General features: G+C 45.3%; 1 protein-coding gene across 1 annotated transcript; it reads left to right on the plus strand.

The window, feature by feature from the left end:
* The first annotated feature begins 8,694 nt into the window (after positions 1–8,694).
* LOC133908928 (uncharacterized) lies at positions 8,695–11,871 on the plus strand. The gene is made up of 5 exons (XM_062351153.1): positions 8,695–9,716; positions 9,815–9,872; positions 10,107–10,190; positions 10,299–10,434; positions 11,327–11,871. Exons 1-5 carry the CDS (start codon positions 8,861–8,863, stop codon positions 11,597–11,599), a joined length of 1,407 nt encoding a protein of 468 aa, XP_062207137.1. The 5' UTR covers positions 8,695–8,860; the 3' UTR covers positions 11,600–11,871.
* Positions 11,872–15,128: the final 3,257 nt, after the last annotated feature.

Raw genomic sequence — 15,128 nt, forward strand, 5'->3', positions numbered from 1 at the left:
GTGCTTGGAGCGGCGCGAAGCTCTCGTTTACGGTCGTTTTGCAGCGGAACCAGCCATGATTGTTGCTTTGTGCATCCAAGGTCTGCTGGACGGACAAATAATTGGTAAAGGCCAATCGGTGACATCGGTCCCCTGTGTTCCAATGTTCCCTTCTCTCTCATGGACCCATGCAACGGGGTGGTTACAAAGCTTATGTACGATTGTTCTGTGCTTGCTTTGCCGAGTGCTACTGTACGGTTGCGCTTCTTCTTTACTATGCAGCAGCCGTGCGTGGTAGTTCTGAAAATGTTTCGCTACTTGCTTAACGCAGAGTCGCAGATGTGAACCTGTACTTGATCACCTGGGTATTTTGCTACAACTCTATTATCTGAAGTCCAAACACATGATGGTTTTTTAAAGACCCGGCAATGCCGGCTTATATATTAATGAGAAGAGTAAAATTCACTTCGAATCATATATTAGTGTACTTGGTACATTTTGAATCATATTTAATAATAGATGTCATTTTAAACCATATATTTACGTTAATCCTTCAATTTACACCGTGTCCAAGGATTAAGTATTTGACCATACTCACATGACGAGTAGTTCCATCTACTTCAGCTCCACAAATTCAGCTATGAGGATAGATTGTTATTTTTAACCCAAACTTTCTTCCTCTTGATTCATTCTTCACTGTTTGCTTCTCATTTGGGCTCAAATTACTAGAGCTACTTCTCTATATCGGGTCTCTAGAGTCTAAGTGTCATCACTAGAGCTGCTTCTCTATATCGGGTTTCTAGTCTCTAGAGTAAACTTCGTCATCTACTTATATTACTCATTGACGTTGTCAGCTCAAGTTGTCGCATGCACGGTCGTTTCTCTCCAGTCATGTCTACCTTGCAGTCGCCTCTCCTCAAGTCACCACCTATACCACTCCGATCATGTCTACCTCACCGTTGGCTTGACGCTTATCTCTGCAATGTTAGTGAACGTATAATCAAAGTGTTAGATTACATGTACGATATTGACTTTTTGGATGATCGGTAGCGCCATAAACTCGATGTCATCCTACGCGATAAAGGAAGGCGGCTCTAGCAATTTGAGACCAAATGGGAAACAAACAATGAAGAATGAATTGAAAGGAAGAAAACTTAGTCTAAAAATAGCAATCTATCCTCCAGATGAATACGTAGAGCTGAGCTAGATGGAACTGCTTGTCACATGAGCATGATCCAATGTTATTTCCTTAAACACAATTCAAATTAAAATATTAACATCAAATATATGGTTATAAGTGAAAATTATTGTTAAAAGTGGTTCAAAGTGTAACAAGTATACTAATACATGATTCAAAATAAATTTTACTCTAATGAGAAAGCAGATACATGCGCCATGGGCACAAACACAAACGAGTCTCTTGCTCAGCAAGGATTGCCAAGCGAGATGGACATTATGTGATTATTCACAAACAGAGGAGCAACCGAGATAAGCTAAAAAAAACTGAACTAATTACTCGCCAGGGGGAAGATCAACTAGAGAACTAGTAAGATATTTGTCTCCTGTTCAAACACATGATGCAATCAGCTGTTTTAAACTTGATCGCGGACACTAGAAGTATTGCCGAAAAGGGTTATTTTCTTATTTAACACTCAATCGAAAGCACATTTTCTTTCTACATCTCGAAACCCTTAAAGCCTGTAACAATTATCCGTGTAGCTGCACACAACGACAAGTAATATGGAATTGACACTACAACAGAAAAGTGCCGGCTCAAAAGTGTTCTTTAGTACCAGTTTTTCAACCAGCAGCAATTGATCCGTACTAAAAGTCATTCTAATCATTTTCGGTTATACAACTGGTGCTGAAAGTAGTTCCCAAAAGAAAAAATAAGTAAATGAGTCGGCCTCCGTCACGGCCGCTTGGCTCCCCGATGGAGCCTTACTCCGTCCTGCACAAAGAAATCACAGGGCACGAAGGCCACCGCTATAGAAACCGCGGACCATGAAGGCTGCCACTGCCACAGAAACCGCGAGGCACAAAGGCCACCATCGCCACAAAAACCGCGGGGCATCAAGGATCTCGGTGGATCCCGCGCACACACCACTGTGGATCTGCGCCGCTCACCACCATGGATCTCGCCTCTCACCACTATTGATCCCGCCGTGGATCTCCAACTCTAGAAAGATCCATAGCCGGATCCCGTCGTGGATCTCGCAAGGGGTAGAGTTGCTGGCCGGTGGGGGAGTGTCACGTACCCAAAGTCGTAATTACGTAATTAAGCTTAATCATGCTTCATAAGTATTAGATTTAATTTTGAGTAATTTTATTTTGGAGTATTAGAGCACTTGATTTTAAGTTAATTAGATGAGAGAGAAAATCAAGAAAGAAAGAAATAAATCCACAGTTGAAGCAGACTTATTTCTCTAGCATGTAAAGTCCACATGGATGGCCAACCACCCCATCTCCTCTTGGGCAAGCAACCTCACTCACTTCCTCACTCCCATCGGCCATCGTGCTCTCTCTCACTCCCTCCCGTTTCCAACTGGCCAAGGAGAGAGCTCCCTCTCTCTCTCTCTTTCTCCATTCCCCTCTCTAGAAACCGAATCGAGATACGCATATGGTATTCAGATGATCACTAGCTCATAAGCTCCTCATTCATCCAACTTAATTTTGTTTTTCCAAAGGATTTGAGCCGTTCTTGGTGTTTTTTTTCTTGAAGCATGAAGAACCGCGGTTGGACTCCTCTTCCCGAGCGATTTCTTCATTTCCTTAATCACCCAATGACCACTAACCTCCACAAGCACCGTGGATAAGTCCTTTAGACTTTCCTCGGTATGAATGCGTGAATTAATTAGTCGATTTCGAGTTTAGAGCTAAGTTTACGGAGTTATCAAGTTCTTGAGCTTTGGAGCAAAAAGAAAGGATTCAGATGAGATTTGTGCTAAGAATCGTGTTGCTAGGTTGGTGAGTGAGTTCTAGACTTTATGAACTATCTCAACATATTTTCCTTTGGTTTGGAGAGGCTCACAAATCAAGTCGGTTGAGTTTCCCCCCTCGAAGCAACCTCTCTTGACAACCCGAATAGTCTGAATAGCCCAGTGAAAACCCCGATGAATTGTGCTAAAAAAATCATTAGGGTTTAAAGTGCAAAATGAGTTTAGAAATTTTTGTATAATGTATATGTACATTTATGTAGGATAGATTTAACATACGAGTCGAATCGGCTCAGGAAGATCATCGAGAAGTGCAAGTCAGCCCAACTTGGATAGTCCGAGTTAAACCTGGAGGGTCCGGGTAATTCGTGGTGCTTTTAACTGAGCATCATCGCTTGGAGCCTCACCCGGATAATCCGTCCAACCTGGATAATATAGGTTAAACACGAAGGGTCTGAGTTAATTCAATTTAGATTTAGCAGAGAACCCTCGTCTGGAGTACAAACCGAAGGTTCCGAGTTCAACTTGGAGTCTTCGGCCTCCTGTTTGGTTTCAGAAGTCATTTAGATTACAAAGTTTGCTATTATTTCGCATGTCTTGAACTTTTAGCTTATTGTTATGCATAGTGTAGCATACAGTGTTGCACCTATTCATGCTCATCATTGCATGCGTTCTTTTTTAGTGAACGAGGATCCAAAGCATGATGCGGGTGTGGTTGAAGGTAACGCTGAGCCACATGGGTTATGTGAATTTTTTGTGGGTAGCAACAGGAAGCTGCCTGAGCAGCAATACAAGCATTTAAGTATGTTTCTCCCATTAATTTAGATCATATGTGTCTAATGGGATAAAATATATTTTATGTACATTATGCATGTTGTTGAGTCGATGTCAGGTCTTGTATGGGTAGAACATGTTGATGTATTACACCTCATCTTGGGTTATTGGTGATCCATCTCCTTATACCAGGGTTTAACTTGATGATGATCTAATTTAAAAATTAATCGAAATGCTTAGCCATACATAGATTCTTCAGTAGAAGTCGAGCGGTGGTTCAACCTTGTTCACGAGCTATAGGCTTTAATTACTGTCACATTGATACCAATGTTGGGTTGATGGTGTTGGTTGGTTGAGTAGTGAGGATGATGTGAGATATGGGTGGTGTTAGGGGTGTTTCTGTTGTCTTGATGTAGAGTTCCTCGGGGTAGGTTAGGAGAGGAGCTCGGATACCGTATACCGCTTATGTCGCTTAAGCATCGATCGTTGTTACAGTTGACCCTAGCACTTACCGTACTTACCATATATCAATCTAATGGTAAGATAAGTTTGAGCTTGCATATCGATGGTATAAGCTAGATGGCTTGTAAGAAACACTTGAGGTTGCTCTAGGAGTTAACCTAAGTGGACTCCGCATCGAGCGATGACTGATTCAAATGGTTGGGGCTTATTGGGAAAGGTTAACATGAGTACCCCTTGGGTGGACTTGTGTGGTCACTTAAGCCGTATGATCCTCGAGTTTTATGGGTAAAGTTGTACCCCTACTGGGTGTAAAAATATTTTGAAATACCACGCTTTCGGTTATAAGCATGCTTCTATCCATTTGCAGCAGTCGTAGAGTTTCGAGTTTAGTTTGAGGTGGTTGATGGGTTGAGATAGTTATTTGCAGATGTTACTACTATGATTCCTTTTGCATATATATTCAGTTGATAGTTATGGGTTGGATAGTTGTGTAAGTTAAGTCTAGATGCTCACACATATTTTTATCAAATTTTGCTTTTGCATATAAATTTATTTAACCACGTGATCGTATTCTTGCTAACATCATAATTCATAATCCTTGGAGTCAGATTATCTATAAGTACCAAATATAGATTAAGTTTTGCGAGTACCTTCGTACTCACGTTGTTCTTTTAGGTGCTACAGGCTAGGAGGAGCTGATCTTTGGCTACTTTATGCCCACTGAGGGTGGTGGATATGAGTAGGCAACTACTCAGGGGTCATGCTTCCGTTGTATAGTTCTCTTTTGTCTAGTAGTTGATTAGTTTCAGTCTCCTCCTGACTCTCTTTTGCTATAAATTGTAAGAAATTGTGAATGCTTAAGAACTTGTTATATAATTTAATTATTCGTTCTTTGTTAATCTTTGTTGTGATGTGATATGTTGAAAAGATATATGTTTCAAGCTTAGGCATAAAACACGTGTCGGAACTACCGGAGCGGTATTCTGATTAATCATTGAAGTTGTAATTAAGTAAATGATTAACTTAATGATTAATGAGAATATTGTTTGAACGGTTCCTTATAGAGAGGCCGGGAGGAAGAGGCCGGGGAGAGGATGAGGGAGAGAGAGGGGCTGGTGGGGTAGGAGGAGGAGGTTGGTGGGGGAGAGGAGGATGGCGACGGGGAAGAGATAAGGTGGAGAGAGAGGAGGTGAAGGAGACTAGGAGAGAGGGCTGGGATCGTACATGCAGGAGATAAGGTAGAGAGAGCTGAACCGTGGTCGTGAGGTGAGTTAGAAAGCGATTCAATGAAAATTTCGGATCTGCCTCTCTCAGCAATGCCAGTTCATACTAAAAATCGGTATTGATAACTTATTAGTGTCGATTGTTTTTTAAAATTGGTACTGATATTATTTCTCTTACGAACCAATAGTGATTATAGTATCAGTGTCGGTTTGATCTGATCGGTACTAATGACGATCAGTTTTGTTGTAATGTGAGAAATAGTTTGATATGCAACGAACGTTCATCTGTCAATCCAGTTTCGTCATTTTAACCTGCGATAAAACGAAACCCACATAAGAGGACATGAAACAATACCTCTGAAAACGACCGGTGTACACTGGCAGTATAGTTGTGCTTCTGCTAGCCTGTTACAACTATACAAGGCCGCTTGCATGCATAGTGCCCTGGCCCCGGGGGCAGTCATATGCCATATTCCTGGCAAGTGGCCAAGGAACCATGGCTGGATTTGAAGTTCGAATCATACAAGTATACATCCATGAATTGCTCATAACTTGATGTAGACGTGTGGATACGATCAGAAGAGATGCATGTTGGTACTTCCATCAGGGTCAGATCAGCTTCATGCAAGGCGAACAGTGGGAGCTAGGGCCGCGCAACATCAGATGGTTGCCCTTATTGCGGTAGGGTAAAGCAACGCATGGTGTGCCATAAGGTTCATGCATGCATCGCCGTGGACACACCTAATTTGCACGTGCTGTGCTATAGCCCTTCCTCTTTTCATCTTCAGAATTTTTTTCTCTCCTATTTTTTTTAAAAGTTTGTGCTGGAAAAATTTAGCTTGAAAAGTTTTGAGAATATGTTTGTATGAGAAAAGTTTTGAGAAAGAAGTTAACGACAAAAGTTTTCTCAAAAAAGTTTTTAAAAATTTTACATAGATCTCACACTACGGTCATCCGCGACTTAGGCTCCATGAGTCACACGGATTTCGGATCCCCGTTCGATTGGATATCCCTCAATCTGGACATCTCCGACACCCGAAACCAACGGTGCTGCTGCTTCAGATCACCACGCACATCACGCATTCACGTTTCTAGCAGTGCGGCGCTTGCCGCTCGAGATACCAATCGAGAGAACCGAATCACGCTGCCACGGCACACATCCTATTGGCAGAACATATTGGCAACCTATAGCAGGAGGAACCGCCTGCATCTGCGAAGAACCTTGCTCCAACCACCGGATTTGGCGCATCGTTCCAGCTCACCACGAGCCAAACCATCGCAATACTCCTAAATCCTAATATTATAGCCGTATCCCCGAGACACGAGCGGGTGAGCCGACGACACGGGGTTAGCTTTACCCATGTGCCCGTCCTATCATGACAAACAAGGCGATCACTCGCTCGATCGCCGACCTACACGAGCGGAAGTACATTAGAGCAGGGCGGATTCCGAGACGATGCGTCGGTTGCTTCGGCTCCAGTTGATTAGCCCGTAACTGGGCGCGCGCGCCTCGGCTCAATGATTCGTCTCCATCATTACTGTTGTGATTGAGACCAGTTGCAACGGCAATGGCAACGGCAGCGACAGCGACACGGATATTAGAAGATGATAAGTCGCAACGGCGACGGATGCCTCCATTAGTCCATTAAAACTACTAGCTGCTTCAATTATTTATGCAAGGGAACCGTGCATCGACGAGCGTACATGCATGTATGATTTGCATCTCCGAGAAGCTCGACGGAAGCGTACTGGAAAGGCGGGTGGATTGGACGGATCAGGGGAAGGGACGGGGGAATGAGCACAAGATTCCTTTGCCAGCTCGAAAGAGGGGCGGGAGAACGTGGGATGGGTCGGCCGGCCTGGCTCGATCCTCGTCATGTTTTCGGCCAGTAGAGATTTAGATCTTAAATTTTTTAGCGTTAGCTATATCTAGCTATAAGAAATTCAGATATCCAGATCTAGAACTATAGATAGATTAAAAATATTTAATTAAGTTATTTTTTTTTAATTTAAATTAAAAATAAATATTTAAATTATTTTATTTTATTATACAAACTTCAAAATCAATCTAGATCCCAATATAAAACTGTATCAAACAGACTGTTCTTCTCCCTTGCTCTAAACAGCTAGGCGTGTGCCAACGCTATGGCTCCTTGTCAGACCGGATACCGGCTACGCACACCACACCATCACTGCAATCATACGGACGCACAAGCTCGTGTAGCCAGTAGGATAGTTCCTCCCAATCCAACTCCTAGTCGCTCGTGAACACCGTACAAGTGCGCGCTTGGCATGTGAACCGAGTACGGACTATTCCGCCCGGGAACACATGTCAGGGCACATCGAAAATTCTACGCTATGTAGGGTCAGTGCTAGTATTTTTTGTTCTTACATGGATGAGACGTTAGACATTAACTTGTGGCTTCGGGTCGAGCATGGCATATTGCCTTGTATGCATGCTTGCTGGCATGTCAGTACTCGATTAACGCACACCCTGTGCAGCTGTGCTTAAGGTACCACGAATGGTCGGCTGTACGTCTTAGGTAGGAGGGTCCTGGTTACAGAGCTTTTTACATCTTTTTGGTCGGCCAGGAAGGAATTATATTTCTTTAGAGCATCATCGTACATGCATGTACATCGTCTACAATCTGATGTAAGTTTGTTGTGAGCACTAACCACCGAAAAGCGCCTTAATCATTTCGCGCACGCCTAGTTCCCAGAGTTTTACCTGCATTTCGACTGTCAGAATGCATGGACACTCGGTGGTTGGCCTGTTAGCCAGGTTCTCAGAGTTTTACCACTGTTCCTTGCGATAACTCTCTTTCACCAAAGTCGCTGTCCTTGGGCAAGTAATGATTCGGGCTGTCTCGTTGCGTTGTGAACTTTCAAGGGACCAGCATTTTACTCGCTCTCTGTCCGTTGGTTTGTGACTTCGTGTTGCATTTGCTACTGACTGCTCCATTAACGCTCCTAGCCAATGAGCCAACCCAAGGCTTGCTAGCCCAGCTGAGCGGAGCGTTCCCTACCCGTTGGATCCAACAGCAAAGGGTGATGCTATTTATCAGATACTTAATTTTTTTTATTCAAACGATCAATATCAATTATTGAATGAAGATCGAATGATCATGTTTCTTTCTTCCTCCTTCGCCCGCCGGTTCATTCTCTCGACATATCTTCCTCCCCCTACCTCACCCGTCGCTAGATCCGCTCCTAACATCCACTGCTACGCTAATCAATCTGCCACTGCGCTCCCCGATCACCAATCTCGTCCACCACCCATCTGTCGCTTATAGCACTAACATCGTTGCCCCCGGCCTCCCTCTAAATTCAGCATCAAACCACCCCACCTGGAAAACATCCTCTCCTAATTTGGCGGCGGCGTGTTCACCCGAGCACATACGCTGAAATGCAGGAAGTGTGGAAAGTAAAAGATCAGCAGAGTCGCAGTACAGCCGCGGCAGGAGCTTGGCTCCGAAACTCCGATGCATGCATACGCAGACCTCCCCACCTGCGACCTGTCCATACCTACCTGCCCCACCACCTTCGCCTCCCGTTCCGGGCGTTCCCGGCCTCCTCGCTTATATATACCACCTTGCTTCTTCCCACACTCCATCCCACCTCATTCATCTCACAGACTCGCAGCTCACAACACCTGCAAAAAACCCACATCGATCTCCACTTGAGAACCAACCAACTAACCGGGGAAGAAAAGACTCTCCAGTTCAAGCCAAAATGTGCAACCCCAACGTCAAGTCCACGGGCGTCGCCCAGATCGACGGCCGCCCGGTGCTGCAGCCGGCGGGCAACCGCGTGACGGCACCGGACGGTGCCCGCCCGCTCAAGAAGTCCCTGCAGAAGTCACTCTCCATGCCGGCTTCGTTCGACAATGCCGCTGCGACCACCTGCCCGGCCGCGCGGTCCGCGCCTGAGAACACCCGCGCGGCGGCGGCGGCGGCGGCGGCGGCTTCTCTCCTGCCACCTACGCCCGCTTCGGTCACCGCAAGAGCAACGAAGGCGGCTGGCGCCAAGGTCGCGGCAACCGTGGCCGCGGAGAAGAGCAGGACGAAGGCCAACAAGAAGGCTGGCGCTGTGCTGCCGGTGGTGACATTCGCGGCACTGGAGGCGTTCGAGCCCGCCGGGAGCATCGCGGCGGCGCAGCGGGAGCACGCCGCGCTGGCGCAGGCGCAGCGCAAGCAGCGGATCGCGCACTACGGCCGCACCGCGTCCTTCTCCCGTGTCGAGGGGAGGATCGGCGCCACCGCCACAGCGGCTGCCGAGCCCATCGCCGCATCCCCCGCCGGGCACGACGAGAAGCGCTGCAGCTTCATCACGCCCTACTCAGGTAAGCACAAGCTGATCGCAAACTCCATCTTGACAAAAACATGCTGTTGCTCGACAACACTGTCACTAACGTCATCTGCTCTGTCCTGTGGCGTGCAGACCCCCTGTATGTCGCGTACCACGATGAGGAGTGGGGAGTGGCCGTGCACGACGACGAGTGAGTTGCTATTCCTCTTTGACGATTCAAGCGACTCATTGTTTTTTTTTAGATAAGGGTCCCTTGACCCGGCCTTCTAGGAGACCAATTTGTGGATGCCAGAGATCGATCCCTGGCCGGCTAGCTTCCACCTTGGAAGCTTTTACCAACTGCTCTACGAGCAGCTTCCTAGCGACTCATTGTTCACCGGTTCTAGTAACAGATCTCTCACATTTCGTGGCGCTGAAATGACAGGTTGCTTTTCGAGATGCTCACATTGTCCGGCGTGCAAGTCGGGGCAGATTGGACTTCCATCCTGAAGAAAAGATACGTCTACAGGTTCGGACGTCGGAACAGAGCAGACCTACTGTAGCATACTGCTAGTACATTCCTGAAACATTTGTGCTGATTTTAATTTGTGTTGCCTGGATGCCTGACCACGAACAGGCAGGCATTTTCCGGCTTCAAAGTGGACGTGGTCGCCAAGTACATGGAGAAGCAGATGGCGACGCTGAGCGCGGACTTCGGGCTGGATTTGGGCACCGTCAGAGGGACCGTCAACAACGCCTGCCGGATTCTCGAGGTACCGTCAGCTGCGCCCAATTGAGCACGATTATCAACATGTTTTCACTTCTATAACTAGCTCGCCCATCAAATAATCCTTAGCTAATCGACAGAAATCTATGTGTCGAGGAAATGGGTTTAGAATTAGAATGCCCCAAAACTGAATTTTCTCGATCAAAAGCCAATATGCCACATCCTCCTAAGCTTGTGTTTTCTGATGCTTGGTAGTAGTTAGACATGATAAGATAGTGGTACTACTACTTACTTCACAACTGAAGCTTTAACCGAAAGATAAAGGGAGGCGGTCAATGAATGAAGGCTTGCGAAATGAGATCAGTTAGCAACTGAAAGCAAAGGCTAACAGAATCCCTGACAGCTTACACACCCTGATTGGTAGACAGCTCAATGAGAAGAAGCAGATAGCGCCCTTTTAAAGGTGACCGCTTTGCAGATGCAAAGCAAGTGCGTCATAAAGCTGGATGCAACCAAAATGTGTGAACCCTTCCTAATGGACGTTTTGGGAGCCAGAAAATATGCTAAGAGTACTTCTTACCAACCTTTTGGTTTAAGCTTGCTTCACATCCTCACAAAGGGAATACGATGCACAAATATTCTTCCTCAGTGTCTGGTAGAGTATTGCACACAAATCACAGTAATATGTTGCGGACAAGGATCCAATTTTCCAAAACGGGACTGTTAGCCGGTTCCCACTAACCACCAGTCAACTACCTCATGTACGTACATATATCGATGGGTAGTTGCTACCAACAAATTTATCAGTTATGTACGGCATATACTCCAATCTATCTACGACTTGTTATATACTAGCATACGGTAGAAGAATCTAATGATGTTTCGGTTGAATGCGTGTGATATGGAAAAACTAAACAATTATGCATGTCCATACGCAGGTTCGGAGGGACTTCGGGTCGTTCGACAAGTACGTGTGGGCGTTCGTGAACAACAAGCCGCTGTCACCGAGCTACAAGTACAGCCGGAAGATCCCCGTGAAGACGTCCAAGTCGGAGTCCATCAGCAAGGACATGGTCCGGCGCGGCTTCCGCTTCGTCGGCCCCACCGTCATCCACTCCTTCATGCAGGCCGTCGGGCTCACCAACGACCACCTCGTCTCCTGCCCGCGTCACCGCGTCTGCTCATCCTCCTCCGCTGCTCGCATAAACTGATTCTGATTCTGACCACCGCCGACCACCCACAAAAACGAGAGGAAAAAAAAGAACTCTCAAGGAGGAAAAGATGATATAGCCTTAAGTAGTAGTATACAAAATGGAGTGTTTGTTTGCAAGTGTGTATGTGTGCTTTTGTGTAGATTAATTACCGTCCCTAATCAGCCAAGGAGCTTGCGTGTTAACTGCCTTACCACTTGGTAGCCAGCCAGTCGTGACTTGTGAGTACCACTACTACAGAAGCTTGGTGTATGTATAGTCATTGTTTGAGATGTGGTAGGTGCGTGCATGTGGTGTGATCCTAGCTTTGCAGTTGCACGCCTTTGGTTGCTGTCTCGTTCCCTTTCTCTGTTGTTCTCTCATCAACAAGATAGCGATGGATCAAGAGATGACGATGATTAGGAAGCCCGGCCGTGTGGGCTACCTGCATGTGGCTGGCCTGATTAAAGTGAGATAACAGCGCACTCACACTCACGCAGGCAGGGCCAGAGGCGGCACGGCAGGCCATGTGGTGTCGCAGGCAAGCGCATGTGCAAGAGAGGGAGGGACAGAGAAGGGCCCCCGCCCGCTTTGCCGGCGCATGTGACCCTGCAGCTCGCTCCCTCTACAATCCTCCTCGCGCTGCGCGCGCAAATGGGAGGACGGACCCATGCCAGTGATGTCACTTCACACCTCCCCGGCCGGCCAGCTCCAGCCGCCTATTGCTCCCGCGGTGCATTACAGGCTGCGACCATCATGACCTGTTACGTGCCACGGTGCGAATAGCACGTCGTGTGGTCGTACCGATGTACCATTTCCCGCACACGTTTGTAACACTATGCGTGTGAAGACTTCGTGTGTACTATATTGGCAGATAGCGAGAAACGGAAATGAAGTAGCGGCTATAGGAACATAACTTTTTAAATTTTGCTCTTCATATTTTTATATAGCGAGACTATCTAAAATATTCTATTTCTAATTTTCTAGATCCGACTTTCTAAATCATATTTTTTAAATTTCACTCACTTATATTTTATTAATATCTAGCTCCTCGACCCCACCGCTTCTGCTACCGCTCACCGATGTCCACCCCTACCCATGTCTGCGCCACTGCCCTATCCGCACCTCGGCGCGCACCGCCTCTCCTCACGCCCATCCCGCTTCCTACGTAGTTGCCTCCGCGTCCACCTACTCGGCCACCCTAAGATCCGCGTGAGCTCCCACGCTACTCGCCCTGCACTACCACCTCCCCCTCCTCGCTAGGGGTGAAAATAGATAGCAGGAAATTTGAATTATCTGATTCTGTATCCGTTAAAATACGAATATGGATATCCGTATCCGTATTCGTTTCTGAAATGGATACTAAAATGGATATATCCGAATTCGTTTTCGAGATTCGGATTCAAATGTGGATATCCGAATTCGAGATATATCCGATTCGTATCCGTATCCGCCAACCAGGGAACCAAATTTTGCTAAAGTTTTAGAAATTTCAGATATGAACGAAATTCCAACCCAATCAAATTGGAACAAATTTCAGTTAAATTTCATCAAATTTTAGTTAAATTTGATCAAAAAATTAAATTTGCAACATGAATTTTGAACAAAATGTCTAAAATTCCGGCCCAATCAAATTAGAACAAATTTCAGTCGAATTTTATCAAATTTTAGCCAATTTTTTTCAAAAATTTAAATTTCTGACCTGAATTTCGAAGATCGAGTAGATATCCGAATGCGGATTCATATTCGAACTATCTGATTCGTATTCGTATTCGAGAATATCCGGATCCGTATTCGCATTCAGATTAAAATATGATAAATCGTACTACCGAATTCGATTCCATGCGTATCCGGAATTTCTGCATGTGCACCGGTCTCCTGTGCTTGGTTCTTGCGTGTCTGCCCCGGCCAGTTGCAGGTTGTAGAGAGCTTTGTTTATGCGGTTCTCACATCGATGCTGTTGTTGGTGCTGGTTCTATCCAGTAGGTATGGGAACAGCTTGTGCTGGGGTAAAGGTTGGTAAGCGCCTCCGGTTTAATGTAACTGATAAGGTAGAACTGCCATGACTGAACTGGAATGTAATTGTTTTTCTTCTTGGAAGGATTAAGATCTTGGTGAGGAAGTAAGGACCACCGAGTGGTTTGCTTTTGATTCTTAATTGGATTGGCATGATGGTGCCATTGACAGGCGTGCATGCTTGGAACAACGCTCATTTAGTACGAGTATGTGGCAATTTTATAACCTCCTTAGATGTAACCACTAGAGTTGACGTCGTCTTGCTGTGTATTTTCTGTATCAGATCATATGGAGGTGATGGGTAGCGGATATGGCTGCAGTCATCCTCGAAAGAGTATGAGAGTTAAGTTTAATATGGTCGATGTATTGTATTCAGTTTTGAGGGTTGAATATATAGAATACATATGGCTTATATATTAAGTAATTTTAAAGATAAGATAAAATTTAATCATATCTTACCGTAACAACTAGATCTTTGTGTATCTTATACCATATACTCTACACACCCATAGTGGCAGCAGAAGCGTCGCAGACGATGAAACTGGAGAGAAAGACGAATGACATCCCTCCGCATTCAAAACAACGCGACGCAGATGCTGTGATCGAAGAAACCGATAAGTTGCTTATGCAGATGGTAACCCTTTGTCCCAAAGTCAAGGTGTCAAATATTTAATTATGGGGTATATGCGCATAAAGAATGTATCATATACGAACAGGGTATGTACAACACGTATTAAGAAGTTTTAGATATCACGGAACCGAATCAGTGACATCTGATACATTCGGAATCACGAAAGTACATATCAGGAAGGTTTCAATTAGTTACCTAAGTCGATACGGTTAGTACTCAAAACAGATCTATCTACTTAGACGTCAAGGAAAATAACTCCCTATCGACCACGGCTAGATAGGAGTCGATACTCCCACCCCTATATAAGGCAAAAAGACTGGGAGAGAAGGGGGACGAGAACATGTTGCTAGAAACTTAGGTGATGTAGGTAAGCAACATGTTGCTAATCATATCCCTATGTGACTCTTATTTGTTGGGTGACATCGAATGTTCTGGTGCCCAACTCTATGCCCCAAAGCTCAAAACTGTTTTTATAACTTTGTTAAGTAAACCAACACTATATGTGTGGATATCCGACATTCACCCTAACTGGTTAAGATAAAAGATGTCACCCTGCTTTGGCAGACCTACCAAATAATAATCAAAACCTATGCAGGTGCAACTATTGGAATGGAATCAATTATTCTTAATTTTTCTAAGGGGGGCTATTCTATCATGTAAACATATCCATCTCATATAAAACATGAATAAAATAGCATAACAGGAACATAGATAAGCATTACAGTCAATCATATTAACTATAACATAGTATGGCCCCTTCACATTCCATCACCATGGTCCCTGTCCTCCGGGTCATCATGTTTCGAGTCTTTATGGTTATGTGCTAATCTATTACACATAATATCACTAGACAAATTATATGAGAACATGAGGCATCACAAGTCAGCACGCAAGCTGTTATAC

This window comes from Phragmites australis, chromosome 2 (genome assembly GCF_958298935.1).
Source record: "Phragmites australis chromosome 2, lpPhrAust1.1, whole genome shotgun sequence".
In the NCBI taxonomy this organism is placed as follows: Eukaryota; Viridiplantae; Streptophyta; class Magnoliopsida; order Poales; family Poaceae; genus Phragmites; species Phragmites australis.